This window comes from Prunus dulcis, chromosome 8 (genome assembly GCF_902201215.1).
Source record: "Prunus dulcis chromosome 8, ALMONDv2, whole genome shotgun sequence".
Taxonomy (NCBI): Eukaryota; Viridiplantae; Streptophyta; class Magnoliopsida; order Rosales; family Rosaceae; genus Prunus; species Prunus dulcis.
The window spans coordinates 16,087,851-16,110,008 of NC_047657.1; the positions used below are offsets into that span (position 1 = coordinate 16,087,851).

The window sequence follows — 22,158 nt, forward strand, 5'->3', positions numbered from 1 at the left end:
TGAGACAGCGACTTAGGGCAACAACTCGTTTGTCTCACGCGCTTGTCGGTCGCATGAGTGGACTGGGACGGTAGTTCTCAGTGCTGTATGTATGTACCTGGTTTCTCAGTTCACGAAGATATACAGTAGAGCCTTGGTCTAGAGTTAATGCCCATCATAGGGCAGGTGTGGATACGTGTCCAGCTTCTGACCGTCGATTGCATCATGGGACAAGTGATGGACTTTTTCAAACAAAAATGGTACCTTTTTCTCTTTAGTTTTTTCATAATCATTCATTACTAGTACTTAAATATTATAAAATAATTGATTTTTAAAGCTTAATAATTGGATTTTAGTTGGTATTGAGTATTGGATTTTCGTTGGTTGGTACCATCTTTTTACCTCTGTGTGTCCAATGACATTCTTTCTGGTACAATCTTGAACGTTGTGGTTATCTTCCTTTTTACTTTTTATTTTTTATTTTCGGGTGCAATGCAATGGTTTATCTTCTTGAGATTTGTATAGGCTTTGGGTGTGTTGGAAGCCGTTTAAGTTATTTTAACCCTTGGTCTGCTAGAGGGATTCACTTTTTTCTTTTTTGTTCACTACTCTTGGCTTTTTAAGGCTCTTGAATTGCCTGCTTTGTTGTCTCTCTCTCTCTCTCTCTCTCTCTCTTGCGCAGCTTCTTCCTTGAAAGTGATATTTCTTTCCTTTGCATGTTACTATTTTTTTTTTTTTTCATTTCTGGGTTGGTGTTGGATTATCTTCTGTCTACCTTGTAGGGTTTGGATATGGCAACTGATGCCTCAGATGTTTCTAGTTGCTTGACTTCTTCGAGTTTTCTTCTTGTTAAGTTTGAGTTTGTTTGTCTTTTCTTGCATTTTCTTCTTCTTCTTCTTCTTCTTCTTCTTGTTTTTTGAGCTTTGGGTTTCTTTAAAAGCAGAACTCTTCATCATGCACCATTTAGTTGAAAAAGTTTGAAAAAACATTAGAGAAATTCAAATTATACTCCTTTTGTTATGTTTTCTAACGATTGAGATTCAGTTTAGATGTGACAGGAACCCTTATGTGGAAGATTCCTCCTTTTCTTTACATCAGATTCAATCTGTAACATTTAAGGTTGAAGGTTTGTGGTTTGACTATTTTCTTAGACTCTTTGTGAAACAATCTATGATTTGAAGTCTAAGTTTGACTTGCAAAGCAGTTTGAGCAAGTAAGATAACATAAAATTTTGTGGAACTTTTTATTCTTGGGTATTAGATTTGATGGAACTTCCTTTGCTTTCGAGATGGACAAGATCCTTGATCACTCACTTATATATAATTACTCCATGATTTTTCAACATTTTATTGGCTGTTAAATTCCTCTTGAGTAGAAGTTTTTCAACATTTTTCAACATTTTTCAACTTATATATATATATATATTTTTAGAGATCTAAAGTAGAAGTTTTTAAGTCTAGTATTGGAGGTTAAATATAAAAGATGTCTTGGGGTTCTAGGAAATTTTCTTATCATGAACTCAAGTTAAGGTTTCTGATAGTATTTTGCATGTGATACTGTGTGCGCTCAATTTTATGTTGTATGTTTTGTTTTCTAGAAGATCATTATTGATCTGTAATTTCTAATTGTAGAGTAGGTCTTAATTCTCCTTAGTTCAAGGATATATTAGGCTTCGATCTCTGTGGGTGACACTGCTGTTGTCTTGTGGCTTTGTCTTTGTATTCCCTTTTCTTTACTTTTATTTTCCCCCAAATTTATTTGCGTATTACATGATTCATGTGTAGAAATTCCCATGTCAGATTTCATGACAATTGCTGTGGTTGTTAAAACAGATGCTTTAATTTTTCAGTTACTGATGTATGAGCCGAGCTATGATTGACGTTGTTTGACGACGAGAGAGAGCACGCTTGTCGGCACCCATGAAAGGGCCATGGATGTTTACGGGCGTGCTCTCTCTTGTTGTCATACAGTCTATCTGCTGGTTCGGATCTTTGGAATTTGATCAACCTGCAGGTGATTAATTTTGATATCCAAGTACTGCTAGAATGATGCATATGATTTACTTGTTTTTACTTCGATTTTATTTGTAGCTTTGCTGCAGAATCATTTGTATGAGCTTAACTGAATTGCATAGTTTGAAAGATTCATAATTGATTAATTAATGTGTTCATTTTGGGAAATCTAATAGAACTTCAATATAAGTGACAATTGCACATAAATTTATCATGTCCTTCAACCAAGTTTGTTCAATGGTTGTAATGTAATTGCATAGTGGGTAAATAGTAGGCTGTGCCGTGCCTGATGCAGGTACTATTTGCTGTTTAAATAAAAATTCATGTCTTCTTTACCATTTGAGTATTCAAGATTTGATGTAGTTAAAGTATATATTTCAGTCTATTATTATTGAGATATTTCCTTAACATTTTAGTTTGGGATCAATGGCGGAGCCACTCCTAGGCCTGGAGTGGCCTTGGGGCCCCCATATTTTGATCTCTCCTCTATTATATTATATATAACATATAGAATTTGTAATAAACAACATATAATGTAAGTTATAGTTCCCTTTAAAACGAATTAGACATGACTAAATTATAAATATTTAGCTCTCACATGTAATTATTGAATACTTAGGTGTTTTATATACTTGTATTTTCTACTTTGGTCCCCCTAACTTTAAATTCTAGCTGTGTATGGACTGGTGGTGGAGTAAGGTGACTTCCATGGTACCCCTTCTTTGTCTCCGTTTCAGCTGGAATTATAGAATGTGTCCCATTGTTCTTGATTATATGATCAGAAAGTATATATCATTATCATGCTTCTGCACTACACATTTAGAAGCAAAAGAAATAAAACCAACACCCTAATTAAATACAATGACCATAGGCAAGACCCCCAATCAAGTGAAGTAAAGACAAGAAGAAGAGGCAGAAGTAGAAGAAAGGAAAAGAGAGTTAATTTTTGAAAAAGAAAGGTTTTGTTATCTTATGTAGTGTGCAAATGGAATGGGACAAATCTGAATAGTTGTTTTCTTTGCATTCATTGTTATCTTCTCACATTTATTTATTTTTAAAATTTAAATTTTGCCATTTAGCTTTATTTAACTTCTTTTTCTTAAGATTAATAAGAAAAAGAAGTTAAATAAAGCTAAATGGCATGGTGATTTGGCCATTATAGCATGATCATCGATATGGTTGGGGGAGTTGAGTATGGTGCAGCGAAAACACAAGATTCCAACAAGATTATCAATGTTGTTGCATTATAGCAAATAATCTTTCATTCTTAGGTTGCAGTTATTGGTTTTCTATCATCTTTTACTTTACCATTTGACATGTGTCTTTGTATATTTGCCAAATACTGGAATTGTGTTCTTTTGCATTATACTCCTTAAATGAATTCAGTTAAGTTTTATTTTCATAGGTATAGTGAAATAGTGATAATAATCTATATCCAAAAGATCCAAAATTGTTGAAATGATTAGAAACAGAAAATATTAGTTATGTCTTTCAAGACAATTTCATTTTCAAGCTTTTTGGATTTGTTGAACTTGGATTGTATTGATATTTTAGCATCGGCTACAAAAACAAAAATTAGTATTCTCAGGGAAGGTCAATTATAACGACACTATATATTTGAGGAAATGCATTTTCTTGTAAAATTTGTTTCTTTTTAGAGAAGATGTGTGTTTGGTAGAGTTAGAGTGAAGTATTAAAGAGAGACAAATAAATGGAAGTTCTAAACATGAAAAGCAAGGTTGCTAACGCTTTCACCATGATCATGGTGAACTTGATGGACAGGAATTGGGTTTTGGTAGCGTTGGAATGTCGGGCTTGATGGTGGTAAGTGAATTGATAATAGTTTTCTTTGTTCATTGAGATTATACTTTAATTTTAAACATTTTATCACTCTTTCCACAAGGGGTGTGTTAAATCCTTTACTTCGTTCAAGTAGGCAGATTGAACTACTAACTGGAAAATGATTCTGATATCCAACTGTTGTTGGATTTCATATATTAATTGCTTGTTCTTACTAGTAATGTCTGCTGTTTCTTTGATGCAGTGGTCGTAATGAATTGTAGTTTCTGATTTAAAATGTGTTTGACTATTGGAAAATCTAATAGAAGTACAATTCATTAGTTTTGCATAAATCATGTTTGTCAATCAAGTTTGTTCAGTGGTCATAATGTAATTGTCAGTGGGAGAATACAAGGCTGTAATTCAAAAGATTTAGGCTAAGCATTTAGTGGTCGTAATGAATTTTCTTATTACTATTTGGGATTCAAAAATTGATTTGGATGAAGTATTTTTTTGATTTTTTTTTTTTTCACTTGTTGCTTAATGTTGCGAACAATGTACGTGGGCTGGATTAGGGTTTGAGTATTCCATTCCCCTTCTGTGTTCCTGCTCCTACTAGAAATATTTGCCCTTTTCCCACCCTATCTAGAAGCACAATTATAAATTTGGTTAAATATGAAATAATTGTTAATGAGCTTGAACAAGTCCATAACTGGAAATAGAAGCAAAAACTAAATACCTATTGTTCATTCCAAAAGTACAATCACCAAAAGAAACACCCTTAATCAAGCGAGTGAGACAAAGAGGGAAAGGAATAGAAAGGGAAAGAAATAAAGTTGAGATTTGAAAAATAAGGGTCTTTTTTTTAATATATAATATTTATAAAAGAAATTATTATAATATGCTTACTAAAACACTGAACAGTGCTTTCATCTTAAGAAAAAGATTATAGAAGACATAAGAATGAAGAGCATTATAGCTAATGCAATAGGCGTGTGTTGCTAATGATTTGTGCAACAATCTATGATTTGAAGTCTGAGTTTGACTTACAAAGCAGTTTGAGCAAGTAAGATAACATAAAATTTGGTGGAACTTTTTATTCTTTGATACTAGATTTGATGGACCTTACTTTGCTTTCAAGATGGATAAGATCCTTGCTCACTTGCTTATATATAATTACTCTCCGATTTTTCAACATCTTTTCTACATTTTATTGGCAGTTAAATTCCTCTTGATTTTTTTGTTGTTGAGAGATCTAAAGTAGAAGTTTGCAAGTCTAGTATTGGAGGTTAAATATAAAAGTTGTCTTGGGGTTCTAGGAAATTTTCTTATCAGCTCAAGTTAAGGTTTCTGATAGTATTTTGCATGTGATACTGTGTGTGCTCAATTTTATGTTGTATGTTTTGGTTCCTAGAAGATCATTATTGATCCGTAATTTCTAATTGTAGAGTAGGTCTTAATTCTCCTTAGTTCAAGGATATACTAGGCTTCGATTTCTGTGGGTGGTGCTGCTGTTTTTTTGTGGCTTTATATTTGTTGTGTTGAAATCTAGGTCAGTTGGGGATGATTGATGATTCAGATTTCGTTGATGCTATATATATATATATATATATATATATATATATACACAACATGTATGTGTTTGTGTTCCCCTTTCTTTTCTTTATTTACCCCCAAATTTATTTGCATCTTGACATGATTTATGTGTAGAAATTCCCATGTTAGATTTCATGACAATTGCTGCGGTTGTTAAAACAGGTTCCTTTACTTTTTCAGTTACTGTTACTGATGTATAAGCTGAGCAATGATTGACTTTGTTTGACAACGAGAGAGAGCACGCTTGTCGGCACCCATGAAAGGGCCATGGATGTTTACGGGCGTGCTCTCTCTTGTTGTCATACAGTCTATCAGCTCGCCCAGATCTTTGGAATTTGATCAACCTGCAGGTGATTAATTTTGATATCTACGTAATGCTAGAATGATGCATATGATTTACTTGCTTTTACTTCGATTTTTTTGTCGCTTTGCTGCAGAATCATTTCTATGAGCTTAACTGAATTGCATATTTTGAAAGATTCAGAATTAATTAATGTGCTCATTTTGGGAAATCTAATAGAACCTTTTTTTGGTTACAATCTTTTTTTTAATGACCGATGAAGACATGTCTGAAATCTAATAGAACTTCAATAAGCAACAATTGCCCATAAATTTATCATGTCCTTCAACTGAGTTTGTTCAATGGTTGTAATGTAATTGCATGGTAGGTAAATAGTAGGCTGTGCCGTGCCTGATGCAGGTGTTATTTACTGTTTTTTTAAAAAATTCATGTCTTCTTTACCATTTGAGTATTCAAAATTTGATGGTTAAAGTATATATTTCAGTCTATTATTATTGAGATATTTCCTTAACATTGTAGATAGGGATGACAATGGACTGGCGGTGGAGTAAGGTGACTTCCATGGTACCCCTTCTTTGTCTCCGTTTCAGCTGGAATTATAGTCATGTCCCATTATTCTTGATTATATGATCAGAAAGTATATATCATTATCATGCTTCTGCACTACACATTTAGAAGCAAAAGAAATAAAACCAACACCCTACTTAAATACAATGACCATAGGCAAGACCCCAAATCAAGTGAAGACAAGATGCAGAGGCAGAAGTAGAAGAAAGGAAAAGAGAGTTAATTTTTGAAAAAGAAGGGTGTTGTTATCTTATGTAGTGTGCAAATGGAATGGGGCAAATCTGAATACTTGTTTTCTTTGCATTCATTGTTATCTTCTCACATTTATTTAATTTTAAAATTTAAAATTTTCCATTTAGCTTTATTTAACTTCTTTTTCTTAAGATTAATAAAATAGAAAAATATATTAAAAGAAGGGTCAGACATGTCCATTGTGCCACGGCATTGCAGTGGGTGCAGAGAGCCATGGTGATTTGGCCGTTATAGCATGATCATCAATGTGGTTGGGGGAGTTGAGTAGGGTGCAGGGAGAACACAAGATTCCAACAAGATCATCAATGTTGTTGCATTATAGCCAATAATCTTTCATTCCTAGGTTGCAGTTATTGGTTTTCTATCATCTTTTACTTTACCATTTGACATGTGTCTTTGTATGTTTGCCAAATACTGGGATTGTGTTCTTTTGCATTATACTTCTTAAATGAATTCAGTTAAGTTTTGTTTTCATAGGTTTTGTGAAATAGTGATAATAATCTATATCCAAGATATCCAAAATTGTTGAAATGATTAGAAACAGAAAATATTAGTTATGTCTTTCAAGACAATTTCATTTTCATGCCTTTTGGATTTGTTGAACTTGGATTGTATTGATATTTTAGTATCGGCTACAAAAACAAAAATTAGTATTCTCAGGGAAGGTCAATTATAACGACACTAATTATAACGACACTATATATTTGAGGAAATGCATTTTCTTGTAAAATTTGTTTCTTTTTAGAGAAGATGTGTGTTTGGTAGAGTTAAAGTATTAAAGTGAGACAAATAAATGGAAGTTCTAAACATGAAAAGCAAGGTTACTAACGCTCTCCCCTCTCACCATGATCATGGTGAACTTGATGGACAGGAATTGGGTTTTGGTAGCGTTGTAATGTACGGGGTTGATGGTGGTAAGTGAATTGATATTAGTTTTCTTTGTTCATTGAGATTGTACTTTAATATTAAACATTTTATCACTCTCTTTCAACAAGGGATATATTAAATCCTTTACTTCGTTCAAGTAGCCAGATTGAACTACTAACTGGAAAATGATACTGATATCCAACTAGTTGGATTTCATATATTAATTACGTGTTCTTACTAGTTGTAAGATCCCACATCAACCAACGGAGAGGGGGTGATGTGCCTTATATGTGCACACCCGCATCCATCTAGCACGAGGCCTTTTGAGAGCTTACTGGCGTCGGAGTCATAGGAACTCCGAAGTTAAGTGAGTTGGGGGCTAGAGCAATCTCAGGATGGGTGACCCACTGGGAAGTTGCTCGTGAGCTCCTAGAAACAAAACCGTGAGGGCCAGAGAGGGGGGGCCAAAGCGGACAATATCGTGCTACGGCTGAGCCGATCCTGGGGTGTGACAATTTGGTATCAGAGCCACTCTGCCGTGTGGTGCGAGTGTGCCGACGAGGACGTCGGGCCCTTAAGGGAGGTGGATTGTAAGATCTCACATCAACCAACGGAGAGGGGGTGATGTGCATTATATGTGCACACCCGCATCCATCTAGCACGAGGCCTTTTGATAGCTTACTGGCTTCGGAGTCATAGGAACTCCGAAGTTAAGCGAGTTGGGGGCTATAGCAATCTCAGGATGGGTGACCCATTGGGAAGTTGCTCGTGAGCTCCCAGAAACAAAACTGTGAGGGCCAGAGAGGGGGGTTCAAAGCGGACAATATCGTGCTACGGCGGAGCCGATCTCGGGGTGTGACACTAGTAATATCTGCTGTTTCTTTGACGCAGTGGTCATGATATTTAGTTTCTGATTTACAATGTGTTTGACTATTGGAATATCTAATAGAAGTACAATTCATTAGTTTTGCATAAATCATGCTTGTCAATCAAGTTTGTTCCGTGGTCGTAATGTAATTGTTAGTGGGAAAATACAAGGCTGTGATTCAAAAGATTTAGGCTAAGCATTTAGCGGTCGTAATGAATTTTCTTATTACTATTTGGGATTCAAAAATTGATTTGGATGAAGTATTTATTTGACTTTTTTTTTTTCACTTGTTGCTTAATGTTGCAAACAATGAATATGGGCTGGATTACGGTTTATGAGTATTAATTCCTTTCCCCTTTGTTCCTGCTCCTACAAGAAATATTTGCCCTTTTCCCACCCCATCTAGAAGCACAATTATAAATCTGGTTAAATTGGTGCTCATTAACTACAAATGAAATAATTGTTAATGAGCTTAAACAAGTCCATAACTGGAAATAGAAGCAAAAACTAAATACCTTTTGTTCATCCCAAAAATACAATCACCAAAAAGAACACCCACAATCAAGTGAAGTGAGACAAAGAGGGAAAGGAATAGAAAGGGAAAGAAATAAAGTTGAGATTTGAAAAATAAGGGTCTATTTTTAATATATAATATATATAAAATACATTATTATAATATGCTAACTAAAACACTGAACATTGCTTTCATCTTAAGAAAAAAATTATTGAAGACATAAGAATGAAGAGCATTATAGCTACTGCGATAGGCGTGTTGCTAATGATTTTGATGTACGCAAAGCTAACAGGGTTTTGACGTTTCTATGCTGTTATTAAAAGTGTGATATAAAGTCCTGTGGTTTGGCTGCTGTTAGATGGTGTTGCCATGGTGGTATTGAGTTAGTTGATGGCAGTTTTTTTTTTCTTCTTCTTTTCTTCCGTGGGATGAAATATTTTTTTCTCATGGTTCAAAACTGCAGGCATATGTAGTGGACCCTGCAAGATGAAGTGGTACGTCCTCTTCGATTATTTGAACCCACAAGTGCCTCTTACCAAAAAAAAACTACAGGTATTTTTAAGTCCAAGGCTTGTGAAACTTCTGAATGTTCATTCATTTGTTTCTTTGCATTATGAAACTTCTGTTCCTGTTTTTCTGGGTGTTTTATCTTTTTCTCCCCATCCATTCCTTGTATTGTGCAATCTGAGTACATCTTTGATGTTTGTTTTGATACTCGAACTCACAAGTGTACAGTGGGTGATGCATATTCTGCTTGTTATTGGAATGCACAACGAGATAAACAGTTTGGGCATACCATTTTTGTGCTAACTTTTACTGTTCACGAGATAGAAAGTTCAATTACATATCAGTCGATCTGATTTCATACACTTCAAAACTGTTTATAACTTTTTTTTTTCTTCACATTTTAAAGTGTTTGAATGGTCACTGGGAGTTGGATGGGCTGAAGACCGAAGAACGTTCCCTTGATATGCTTCAACCAGCTTCTAAAGGTTGTGTATTTAACTTTCTAAAAATTTTATCTTCACTCTATTTATAAGGTTGTTAGAGAGTCATGTTGCATCTCCCTGCCAACTGTTTGATCCTTTTCTGTAGGCATACATATTCAGGCTCTGAAACTGCGGTATTTGACCTTTGGCTTAACAGTGACAAAACCAGGTGGATTGAGAATTGAGGTGTCAAACGTCCTTTTTAAGTGTACTATTTTTGTGGGTTCTAATGATCAGTTGATGGATGTCATTTTTGTGTTCATGAATGAAAGAAAGTGGCTATAAGTAGATTGAAAACTTGAGTAGTTCTTGTTATGAGATGCTCTCTTCTGTGCCGTTGTGGTTTTTCTAATTTCACGACTTGGAAGGAAAAAAAAGAAGAAAAAAACCCTCTTTACATCATGAGAAGCCCTCTGGTTATTTCTGTTAAACAAAATTTAACAGGGCAATGGCATGATGCAAAGATCAGGCCCAAATTAGGGCTTCCAAAAAGAACAATAAAACCGGAATGGCAATGCATGATGCGTCTTCCGACGACGACCCAACCCCAAATGGCTTCTGGTGGTAACCGGTATTGTGTAGTGGGCTGCAACTCTCGATACACTAGCATGACCTGGCTGGAAAATGTCATGCTTTATCGACAGCTACAAAGTTATATAAAAATCGTTATTTAAATCCCTTATTTAAATACAAGTTCCTATGAATCTTTTGACCTTGCCTGTGAGGGTTTCCATGTAAATGACGAAAGAGACATGTGAATTAAGAAATTAAAAAACACAACGGCATAAAATAAGTAGGTGGAGAAATGACGACAACTACGAGGTATTAAATTACAATTTCTGTTTTTGTGTGGGTTAAAAAAAACAAATCTTCCCAGGAACAAGTCTCTCTCAGCATATGGTGAAAAGAAAAAGATCAATACACGCTCAATGATACAAAGGATAAGATAAAATACCAAGAAAAATTACACGCTCAATGATACAGAGGATAAGATAAAATACACACAAAACTTGAGCTTACAAGAAATATGAACAATACTAACTATTTCATAACACCGCTTTGCCTGAAAATGAATATAATATAGACCATGAGTTCTTCATATGACATTCCATGGAGCTTCTACTGGACGAATCATTAGAATTTCTGCGATTCTGCAACACTTTTTCAGGAGCCAGTTTATTGGGGATTACATTCGAAATAGATCCGGCAATGGCTGAGAACTGGTTTTCTGTAGTGGTGGTAACTGAGGTTGGACTTCCAAAGGTGGTGTTTGGATTGGGACCTCAGATTGTGGAGCTTGGAATGGAGCCTCTGGTTGTGGAGCTGGGGATGGAGCCTCTGGTTGTGGAGCTGGGGATGGAGCCTCCAGTTGTGGCGCTTGCGATGGGGCCTCTGACTCTGGCGCTTGGGATGGAGCCTCTGATTGGACCTCTTGGGATGGGGTCTCTGATGGCGGCCCTTGGGATGGGGCCTCTGATTGCGGCCCTTGAGATGGGGCCTCTGATTGAGGCACTTGGGGTGGGGCATCAGATGGTGCCGCACTACCTGTAGAAGTTTCTGGGACACTTTCTCCCGGAGCAGCCGGAGCTGGATTAGCTGGATCACTCTCTGCTGATGAAACGGGAGGCTTATCATTTGATGTGGGTTCACCTGATTCTAATGGTTGTTGCTCACTAGAAGGTGCTGGTGTGGTAGTATGGGCTGCTTCTAATAGCAAGGGCTTGCCTGGTTGCTGCTGTGAGTTCTGAGCCCCAGGAGCTGGTTTCTTTTGAACAGAAATTGGAGGAGCTGAAAGAGACGGCATCCCTGGAGGAAGAATTTCAATCGGCGGCTTCTTGGCAGCATCTGCTAAACTTGTGAGCTTTGGTTCCTCCAGAGAGGCCAAAAATGCAGCAGCAGCATCAGTTTTCGTTGTTGGTGTATGCTCAACCTCTCTTTGTAGCATTTTATTCCAAGCCTGAACCAAGTTCTTCATTGTTGGTCTCCCATGAGCCTGCAAATATTCATGAGGAGGTCAGGTTGAAGTTACAATATCTGAGATACATGTATAAGCATACATAAAATGTCATACATGGGCATGAAGCACAGCCTCGGCAAGCATTCCAGTATCCTGCCACGCCTTCTCCATAAGGGCATTGTCTCCCAAAACTGCAGCTGCAAATGCTGCTTCACGTCCGGAGCCAACTGATATTAAATTGTTTACCAAATTCTGCAGTGCATGCAACGGTTTTTAGAAAGTATGATATGACAATAGAAGAATTCAAAAAATTCCCATCAACAAGAATAATCTGGAAAACATAGAAGACGAGTACAAAGAAACAATCAAACACAAAATGTCGAAATTCTTTGTTAGAAGACCTCAATCAAACTGCTTAGAGAACGGATAGCATGCAAGAGAGGACAATTATGAATAGGTTGACAACAACGAATCATATATTGCATACAATGATTAATTGTCGAAGTGAAAGGCAAAAAAAAATGTAAGAAAAGCATGTTCAGATATGGATAGCATACACTAAGCCGTGTCAACTCTCCATGATTGGCTAGGCGAAGAGCTTGTCCTCTTAATTCATGACCCTGTAAAGCTCCTTTTACAGAAGCTGCAGCACCCAATCTCTTAAGAGCTTCCCGAGCAATTTCAGCCTGTCCAGTAGCATCTGCAGCATCAATAAGATCCAAAAACTCCTTGACAAATTTCACTATTCCTTGGACAGCTTCCAGAATATTTTCTTTCGCAGTTGTTACAGTTAGAATGTCCTTCAAATCAAATCCTGTATTCTCTTGCCCCAAGTCCCTACTGTTACTCATTGTAAGAAGGCATTGAAGAGCTCTTTTCAAATCATTGCTCTGCATGGCCAAATCAAACTCTAACCTACAAAACAGGGATATCAATTAAATGGTTCAAACTCAGATGTTTTGCTATCACCATAATAACAGAAAGGATTCAACACAGAAGTGCCAATAATTGACAAGAAAAGAAAAGAATCCCGTCAAAATGGAAATAATAAGCACAAAAAAGAAAAAAGAAAAAGGAAGAGCAACAGTAGGCACTGCGACATCAAACACACAAGGGGACAAGTGTAGTTATGGCATACCTCTTAGATATTCCAGGCAAATGAAGTGCCTCAGTAGCATAACCCATGCCTAGCAAAAATTGAGCTAAATCATCATGATGTTCTCTGCCAAGCCTACTTGCCCTGAATAAAAGAAAAACATGTGGCATTAAATAATTATAGTTAAATCTGTATAAAACAGTAGAGAGAAAGATTGTTACCACTTGACAGCACTAACTGCATCTCCATAAGCAGCAAGACACCGACAGCGGATCCCAGGGTGGCTTAGGGATAAGGCATGAGCACTCATATATCTGCCAGGGAGATTTTCAGGAGTTATACACGGAAAGTTCTACAATTGATATTTACGTTAGAAGGATGATATGAAAGTAATAACCATTACATTCTTTTAAATAGAACCAGAACTGACAGCAAAAGTTATGGTAGCTAGTCAAATCAAACAATTGCTAACTTTACAAAGTGTAGAGGAATGAGGACATAAAAACAAGGCAAGTCAACTCAACAACGTTTTCAAATAATTTATTGAATTGAGGGGTACTTATATCCTTTTACTTACCCTATAATACTTCATTGCGAATCCTAACTTTCAACTTTTTGACAAGAATCACAAATCTATGAAGCAACATCAAACATTACTATTCCAAGGAGTTTGAATTTGCTTGTACTTTGAAGTTGTACATGACAACAGAATAGAACAAAAGAAAGGAAATTGCTTATGTTCACATTCATATACTTATCAGGTAACATAATTAATTCAGCATACAGTATTAACAACTAGATTATTGAAAAAGGGAACCCAATACCTATCAATTAGCCAAAGAACACCATCTCTGACACCCACCACAACCAGAGGTCCCACAGGTCGTTTCTGCTCTGTTGGAAAACGAGTAACTGCAACTGAGACCCCTCCACCACCAACGGCTACCTCATTAACCTTTCTTTCTTCAAACTCTTTTGGCATCCCTGAATCGTCCCCATCAACTTTAGATTGTCTCGACAATGTTAAGAAAGGGGGCACAGATGGGGCATGCTGAAATGAGGCTAATCGAACCACCTAAAACAGAAAAAGAAAAAAGAAAAGGGAAATAATGGAATTTTAATCAAAAGAGATGTATGACTTTGAACATATAGCAACTGTATTTAGGCTACAACTTCTCTAAACTCTCCAGCTATTAAAATTCTATGTAAAGCTGCTCATATAAAGTAGGTAGAATGAAATGAAACCAACGCCTCTAAAGCTGCTCAATTTATAAAAGATGATGAATAGAACTTGGATTATAGATTAAAAAATTCCAGCAACAAAACTTACATGGTCTAATAAAAAGAGGTTATTTTGTTATCAATAAAGAAAATTGTTTACATGAATTTTTGTAACAATTAATATAAACTTTGAGTAATTCATTGCCTGAAAAACTCGTTACAAATCTCAGATGCTTTCACAGAAAAGAAGGCACCAACTCCAGATAAACTGAGGAAAACTTAATTTGTATGTTTCTATGTAAGGCAATGAACGGTCAGCAAAAAGTCATACTTCAGGGAACTCTTTTTACCTGTAGCATTGGGGGCCTCAATGCTATCCTTTCTTGCGTAACAGATTGCGGACCATCAACTGCAATTAGTGCTAATTCACCATGCTCGGCAAGGGCTCTTTGTTGTGCCTCCTTTAGCTTCGTTTCCTCTTTCCTCTTTTTGGTTTCAATGTCAATAGGTGCAACTCCAGCATCCACAAAAACACACCTGGAAAATGCAGCATAAAAAGATGAGCACAGCTTACATGTTACAACATTTTTTATTCCCTATTATCAACTCAATTTACAATTATATTTTGCATTCTTATTTGTTGATGCAAAGTGGTGCAAAGAATGCGTGACGATGAAAAAAGGAGATAAAATACAGCAACAAGTTTCTTGACAGACACCATTCTCACATATATAATGGTCTTGTTGCTCCTAATAGCAAACTCAGGTCCTAATTTCCTGAGTTCATATAGTTCTACTTCAACATTCTGAAACCTCAGCTTGAGTTTTCTCCAAGCGAGGACTAGAGTGCATGAATTGAATCAGTTTTTTGTGCATAGCCTTCAACTTTGACAACTTTGAGTTTTTGTGTGGGCTCACATGTAACATCATGACAAGTTTTAGAAGCTTTTCAAGATCAAGTTACTAGAAGTCAAAGTCTTCTATTAAATTCTGTGCATTACTAAACAATATCCTTTATCCGACTGTAAATCTAACAACTTCTTTTTCCCTGATAAAACAATTCTCATCTATTCCAAGAACCTGTGTAATTGTAAAGACATAATTTTTGGGGGAATTAGTAAATCTTACTCAATCGTGGTAGGCGTAACCACAAACAGTTGTCGCCTATGCCAAACAGCACCAGTAGCATAAGGAATTGCGACATCCCCCAGATACCTAAATTGTGGGCGCAAAGAAGATATGACAATGTATTTCTGATATGCAAAAGCACAATACTCAACAGTTTGATCCCATGCTGTCCATTCTGGCTGAGGAATTAGACCACCCACAGGTTGAAATGTTTCCCAACTGCATAATCAGGAATCACATAACTTTAAAAGGAAAGCTCATCTTGATCTTATATCCATATATATTCATTAAAAAATCCTTTAATGCAACGTATAGCACTAAGCACCTTTTAGCAATTGAAATGAAAAATTCATTCCAATATGGGCCAGGAGGGTGAAAGAGAGACAAGTTTGCAGTCAAGTATGTAACTCTAGAAACTATGACTGCTTAAAAAAGGCAATATCCGTAAGCACTAATTGAAAAGAAAGTCCAAGCATCCTCAATTTAGGAGTTTTGAGAAAATTTTATAAGCACCGTAGAAACCGAGACTTAATTAGGTAATTTTGTCAAAAGCTTGACTCACTTTATCTAAAACACAAAAATTTATAAGCTATATCTAATACATCCACATTATCTTAAACAATAAAGGAATGAAGAAACTCAAATTTATTAGAGAAACAAAAACATCTTTACATTTTTAGCTCGGGCGAAATAAAAAATAGCAAAAGAAAAAAAAAATTGCCTGTATAGCTGAAAGTTTTGTGGTGCAGCCTCAGCAGAAGATCTATGAGAAGAAAATCCGTCTTCAAAAGTGGAAAAAGAAGAATGTCCACCACTTCCAAATCCGGACAGGGGCATGGATTGAATTGTTGAAATAGCTGTTGCAGCAACGGGGCTAATTCTCCGAGATGTTCGGTATGCAACACCAAGAAGGGCCCCTCCATGCAAGCCAATGACCTAGAATATAATGTTATTACTATTAGAAAGGAAACTTAACCTTCAAAACTTGTTACACATTCCACACCAAAATTTTAATGGATGAGTCCATCAATGCACATTTGAAGTGCTTATCATAAATTTCTGGCCAATTCCTAAAGCATTTGAAATCTTTTTTACAAAAACAAGTTTAAGGTCAGAACAATTTTCTAAAGCTTTCTAGATTGTTTTCTACAATTCTAAATACAATTTGAAAGCTGGTGTAGCTGCATGTTGAGTTTAGTTATGGAAAACTGTTATTCACAAAAGCACCAAAGAGGGCTAATTTGTTACGTATATCTAGGATGTATATCAACTAAAACACATACAATATAAAGAATGTACTTAATTTTTTTCAGTCCAAGAACAATTCCATGAGGAGCGAACTACTGTTTTGTAACCCATAGGCATTTTAAAACTCATAACTAAAATGACTATAACCATAGACCGAGGAGAACAGAATAAATACCGGTTCACTGCGACCACCAATAGATCTCATTAAAATATTTGATGTGCCGTCATCCAGCAAGATGCGAACTTGTACATTGGCTGCAGAAGCAGCTGAAGCAGCTGCCGCCGCAGCTTGTGCTGCAGCAGCAGCAGCTTCTTTTGCTTTTCTTGATGAGCCCCCCTTATGAACTACAGGAATTCGAGGTGGTAATGTCGACTCTAGTATAGCAAATCTGTCACGACATGTATCCCAAGCCAGAAGCCTTGCACTGCCTGAATCAACGATTGACCAGTCACTAACCTTGTAGATGGAGAAGTATGGGATATCAGGCCACACAACTGCAAGATACCTGCAAGTTGTAGTAAAATAATCATTACCATGTCAGTACCGAAGCTCCAAATAGCAATATACGAAAAATCATGACAGGTTGAAATAAACATCATAGGTAATTTGAGATGACATGTATCACACCGAATACAGAACGTCTAGAAACTTGGTTAAAGACACGCATTGTAAACAAAGATGCATTAATTTCTCTCTTCTATTTGCATTTAATGAAAAGGCTGATTCACAGGCATAAGACTGTATAAACCAAAGAATACTTAATAGAAAAATAAATTTAGTACTAAAGTTGTCGATCTAAATTAAAAATCAGCATTTGCAGTGCCGGATGAAACTTACTTTCCCGAACCGCTCACTGAGAGAACTGAATAGGAATCATGTGGAACAGGTGTACTAATGTGCTTCTTGATCTGTTTGACATGTAACGTTTCTGGTGAGTCCCCCCTGAGAGAAGTATTATTCCCAAGAGATGGATTTGCTGTCTGGGATAACTGAAAGTTTAGTAGCTTAAGTTCCCTTTCAATGACATAGACAGCATTATGCTCTCGACTTCCTGATGGTGTTGGTAAGGGAGCTACAGCTGGAAGAGATTTAGGGTCAAATTCACTGATAATGACACCAACATTGGTTCCAGTAGCGACCAGGTGAGGCTGTAAAGGATGGGCAACCATACAGTAAACCTGCAATACAACTGATGAGTCAAATTGGTAGATTATAGTAACTTGATAAAATTTTAGCATTGAACATTCATACATGTGCTTTGACATTATTATCTTTATTTAATAGAGTACTTTGAAAAACAATTTTATGAAGCAAGTCTGCAGCAAGGAAGGTTGTTCATATATCTCTCTTTTGAATTATCAGCTTTATAATTTATAATTTATAATTTAATAATTGACGAACTCCATTTTACTTTGAAGCGAGTATATCACACAAAAGAAGTCCCTGTGCTTCTTTTAGGTCCCCAATGGAGTTAGTAGACAAAACCCACAATTCATTTAACATGACTTTCTCATAAAATAAATTTAATAATTTACCATATACACTGAACCACAAAAGTAATGATGTTTTCAAAGAACAAGAACTCAGGAGCTCCTGGAATTTCCCAAAAACGCAGCAAGTAGGAAGAACCACTACTCTTGCATGATTCAATGTAAAAATCTGGGTCCTATTGAACACATGATATATGTCTTGCAGTGGAATAAAATCAAATGCAACTGTAAGAGACCTAATTCTCATATAGCATGGTCAAGAAAGAGCACGGTTCATTCAAGAGTCCCCATTTGTCCTTTATTTACGCTGTTAAGTCTAAGGTGGTCTTTCAATTAATTCATCAGAGTCGTGTACAAGATTCTGATTCAGTGATGTTTAAAATTAAAAGGAAAATCATTTGCAAAAGCCCAGCAAAAGCATTTCCCTATAACAATTAGGGCAATTTGCATTTTCTTAACATTAGACAAGTCCACAAGTCATGAAATAATTCAGTGAGTTTATCCTATTTAAAAGAAGGTACATAAAGAAAACCTAAAAAGTTAAGAGTGACTTACCCTAATTTTCTTGTTTGGTGCGATTACTTGTGGAGGGATTAGTGAGGAAAGTTCACACAACGGCCTTGTGAGAGCAGAGTATATTGGATGTTCAATAGCCCTGAGAAAATTTCCAAACAATTCTTGGTGATACCCTTCATAAGGGACTAAAAAGATGGGAAATGATTTTGATCACAGATCTCATAACCAACTTATACCTAACTTTTATAGCCAAAAGGCACAGACTCTGATCATAAATCCACTGTTTTATAGCCAAAAAGAATAATGACCTGACGAAAATGTATAATGCATACCACTAGAAATAAAATTTTATTCATACCATATATTGGAATCTTTAACACAAGTCAATATATCAAGGTTTGGAGCACGAGGGTGGCACCAGGATGCCACGCTGTGGCAAGCCAATTTTGGAACAGGTTTAATACGCCGCAACTCCTGAAAGAGAAAAGCGGACAAAATATATAATTAATTAAAACAAAACTTGTAAGCTTAATAGAAAATCAATTGTTTTTCAAAAAATTGAAAGCCTTTTCTGAAATTTTGGAACACCTTAAAAGAAACTGTGTCCCATATAGCTAACGTCTTGTCTGCACCAATTGAAATAAGCTGCGGAGCAGCTCCAATCACTCTAGAAAGCTCAACAGCCACAACCCCACCATCATGTGCCTGTCATAAAATAAAGGTCTATAATCAAATCTCCATCAATTCTACTAGGTCAACCAGAGAAAACGTGCATGCTTAACTGATTACATTGCCTTAAAATCACAATATTGGACATCTTAGATCCGTTTGAGACACAACATTGTGTCACATTTTCCTTATACAAATCATAATATGATGACGACATCCATCAGGCTAGATTCCAAGCATATAACTTACATATCATAACCAAAATATGGAACAAATTAATTCATCAGTAATCTAATCTAATAGTGGTCAAAGAAAAATTGGGGAAAATATGATAGGATAAGGAGATAATTGCCTTTAAACTTAGCTTGGGAACGAGTTCTCGTGAATCTTGACTATGATCTGCACTCCAAACTACGAGCAAACCATCACTACCCCCCGAAACAAGAAGCGCCTGCAATAAATTTAAGTATAGAAAAAAAGAGAATGTAACAGAAAAAAACAGTTAAAAGCCTATATACATGCGCATATAGAGTACTTAAGTCTATAAAAGATGAACACTCATATCTGCACATCCCAGCATCTCAATATCCTAAACCCAGATTTTTTTCACACCATGCTTCTGATTGAGTGAAGAAGTTACTTCCACAAAAGTGCTATCAGAATGAACATGAAGAACAAGAGATATAACATTTTATGAGCTTCAGAGGTACAATCAAATATTATACATCAAGCCCACTATAGTACTTGAACACTCAGAATCAGACCAAAAAAGGAATAAAAAAATGGTTCAACAGAAAGCTAGCATAAACATATATAAGAAGGTAACTTGATTTCATCTTTTAGAACTAAAAATGTACCTCACCAGAAGAAGCCACAAATGTCATCAAACAAGAAATGGATCCTTTATGCCCTCCCGTGTATCTTCTTACAAGCTGCATGAAACAAGTATATCACATAAAGCAATGAATATTCATAGCCAGCGTGATAGACAATTTGGGGAAAAAGCAAACCTTCCATGTCATCATTGAAAGTACTCTGATAACACCATCTGATCCACCAAAAGCAACAAGAGGAACATCACCAACAGCAGATCTAGAAAGGAATTCCATACTGAAAGAGCCACAGGGGGGAACAAAAAAACAGAGCACAAAATATGTCAAAAACAAAAACGAAAATTACAGGTATGTTAATGTTCCTTTATATTTGTATGTAGAAATACTACATAACTACAAAATTACCAGAATCAGTGTAAAGGAATTATAAACACCATTTCTTCAAGTGTATAACAAATATACACAAACATAATAAAAAATAGTGATAACTTGCCAGAGAAGCGATTTGTTGTCAAGCTCCTGTTTTGGTACATCACGGCCACGCATTGTTACCAAGTCCAAAAATATGGCTTTATTTTCACAACAAATGACAAGAAAATGTCTTCCTTTAGTTGATGGAGCAGGAGAACTAAAAGCTGATGCAACATGATTGACAGCTGATGGAGACTCAGCAGCTGTAGAGCGGTTACGCCAAAGTTGCCAAAAGCGCACGTCATCATCATAGAAGTTCACCTGCTTAACACTTTTTAGAAACCATACGCCCTCAGTGTTTGTTCAGGTTTCAATAAAGAGAAGTAGACAAAATAATGCAATTGCAGTGGTCTATTACCTCCCTCCACGTATGGCTTCAGTGGGTTTCCCTTTAGGCTCTATCAACCACATACAAACACAACAATTAAGAAGATATATATAAATATTATACATATATATCACACTAAAAATGTATTCAGAAGAATAATCTTTGATGTAACAGTGGAAGTTTAGAACTCTAAAATAACTACTGAACCACACTATGTTGCACGAATTTCAACTAAAGATAAGAAACAGAAGATTGGCAACACAGTAGCACTCAAAGTCACTTGAAAATCTGTGCTGGATTTTCATTCGAAATGTTGTGCCAGATGTAGTACCTCAATTACCTCAAAGAAATTAAGGTAAGAGCAGCTAATTATAACACTGTTGAAATTTCCAAACTAGAAACCATTGAAACTAAACTGGAGAAGCTTATTATATAACATCCAATTTTTAAGTTGAATCGTACATTACTACATTATTCTTATACTATAGAGAACCAGTAAATGGTTACCGTTATGCTTGAGCTTTTAGGTACAAGAGCAGCTAATAGTAATAGAGTTAAATCCAACGCAATTCTCAAAGTGCTTCTACAAAAGCTTTTAGGTACTCGTAAGCTAGATTACTAGATTTATGTCTCAGAAATTCGGAAGCTAAATTGACCATAACTAGAATTGAATTTCATGAGCCTCGTAGCAAGTCAGAGCAATTTTAGAATATACCTGATTCGCCTTCGGCGAGCTTCTCCAACTTGGCGCCAACCAAACGCCTCTGATCGACGCCACCAGCTTTGAGCTCGTAGATCACCTAATTCGAATTCACAGCAGAATTGAGCAATGAACACGAACTCACAAGCTGAAGAAAACGAAGAAATGACGAGAGAGAGAGAGAGAGAGAGAGAGAGAGAGAGAGAGAGAGAGGTACCTGGCGATGTTCCCAGTTCCAAACAGAAACGTGATCTGAGGCATCAGCAGTGACCAGCCATGGATGCGTGGGATGCAGCTGAATCTTGACGATCTTATCGTTCGTCGGCCTGAACGCTCTTAACCGCAACATTGATTGGGGTTTCGATTGAAATGCGAAACGGATCGATAAACAACGAACTTGCTCGAGTTTCAGATCCAACAGCACATTATGTTAAGCCCTAAACAATGAGAGAAATAAAACAGAGATGGTTTGGTGCCTCCAAAATGCCAAATGCGAGCCACCGTCTCTTTCTCTCTCTTTAGGCTTCTGATGAGATCGGCCCTTTTTTTCCCTCAACAATATGCAGGAAATTTTTAAAATTTCTGCAAAAGCTATTACAGAAGAAATTTACAATTTTAATTACAAAATCGATTTTGTATTTTGAAAATGTTCGGAAATTTAATTGATTATTTTGAAAAAATTTGGAATTTTTTTTTCCCTCAAGATCATTTTTCATTGGTTATTATTATTATTATTATTGTCTAAAACCTAAATTTACTTAGTTTAAATTGGTTTAA

The 22,158-nt window shown here is 36.1% G+C and overlaps 2 protein-coding genes across 2 annotated transcripts; one reads left to right on the plus strand and one right to left on the minus strand.

Annotated features, from left to right (window-relative positions):
- Window positions 1-2,024: 2,024 nt before the first annotated feature.
- LOC117638610 lies at window positions 2,025-10,009 on the plus strand. Its single transcript, XM_034373709.1, has 6 exons — window positions 2,025-3,815; window positions 6,187-6,219; window positions 7,358-7,400; window positions 9,199-9,287; window positions 9,649-9,727; window positions 9,831-10,009. The coding sequence occupies exons 1-6, from the start codon at window positions 3,798-3,800 to the stop codon at window positions 10,007-10,009; spliced, it is 441 nt and encodes a 146-aa protein (XP_034229600.1). The 5' UTR covers window positions 2,025-3,797.
- A 500-nt stretch (window positions 10,010-10,509) lies between these two features.
- LOC117636716 lies at window positions 10,510-22,003 on the minus strand. The gene is made up of 21 exons (XM_034371361.1): window positions 21,599-22,003; window positions 21,397-21,481; window positions 20,712-20,751; window positions 20,376-20,624; window positions 20,060-20,159; window positions 19,907-19,981; window positions 19,402-19,500; window positions 18,969-19,085; window positions 18,739-18,854; window positions 18,420-18,519; window positions 17,212-17,552; window positions 16,549-16,879; window positions 15,847-16,061; window positions 15,126-15,344; window positions 14,349-14,535; window positions 13,602-13,852; window positions 12,999-13,091; window positions 12,820-12,921; window positions 12,239-12,596; window positions 11,796-11,933; window positions 10,510-11,717 (listed from the first exon to the last, which is right to left on the minus strand). The coding sequence occupies exons 1-21, from the start codon at window positions 21,728-21,730 to the stop codon at window positions 10,911-10,913; spliced, it is 4,155 nt and encodes a 1,384-aa protein (XP_034227252.1). The 5' UTR covers window positions 21,731-22,003; the 3' UTR covers window positions 10,510-10,910.
- Window positions 22,004-22,158: the final 155 nt, after the last annotated feature.

What these genes read in the sequence shown, in the direction of transcription:
- LOC117636716 (XM_034371361.1), bottom strand. Translation starts at nt 21,730, where the DNA reads ATGTTGCGGTTAAGAGCGTTCAGGCCGACGAACGATAAGATCGTCAAG. An exon ending in GACAACAAATCGCTTCTCTG is followed by an intron (nt 20,160 to 20,375) that starts GCAAGTTATCAC and finishes TGGCTCTTTCAG; the next exon opens with TATGGAATTCCTTTCTAGAT. An exon ending in GTTCTTTGGCTAATTGATAG is followed by an intron (nt 13,092 to 13,601) that starts GTATTGGGTTCC and finishes TCTCCCTGGCAG; the next exon opens with ATATATGAGTGCTCATGCCT.
- LOC117638610 (XM_034373709.1), top strand. An exon ending in AATGTACGGGGTTGATGGTG is followed by an intron (nt 7,401 to 9,198) that starts GTAAGTGAATTG and finishes TCAAAACTGCAG; the next exon opens with GCATATGTAGTGGACCCTGC. An exon ending in TTACCAAAAAAAAACTACAG is followed by an intron (nt 9,288 to 9,648) that starts GTATTTTTAAGT and finishes CACATTTTAAAG; the next exon opens with TGTTTGAATGGTCACTGGGA.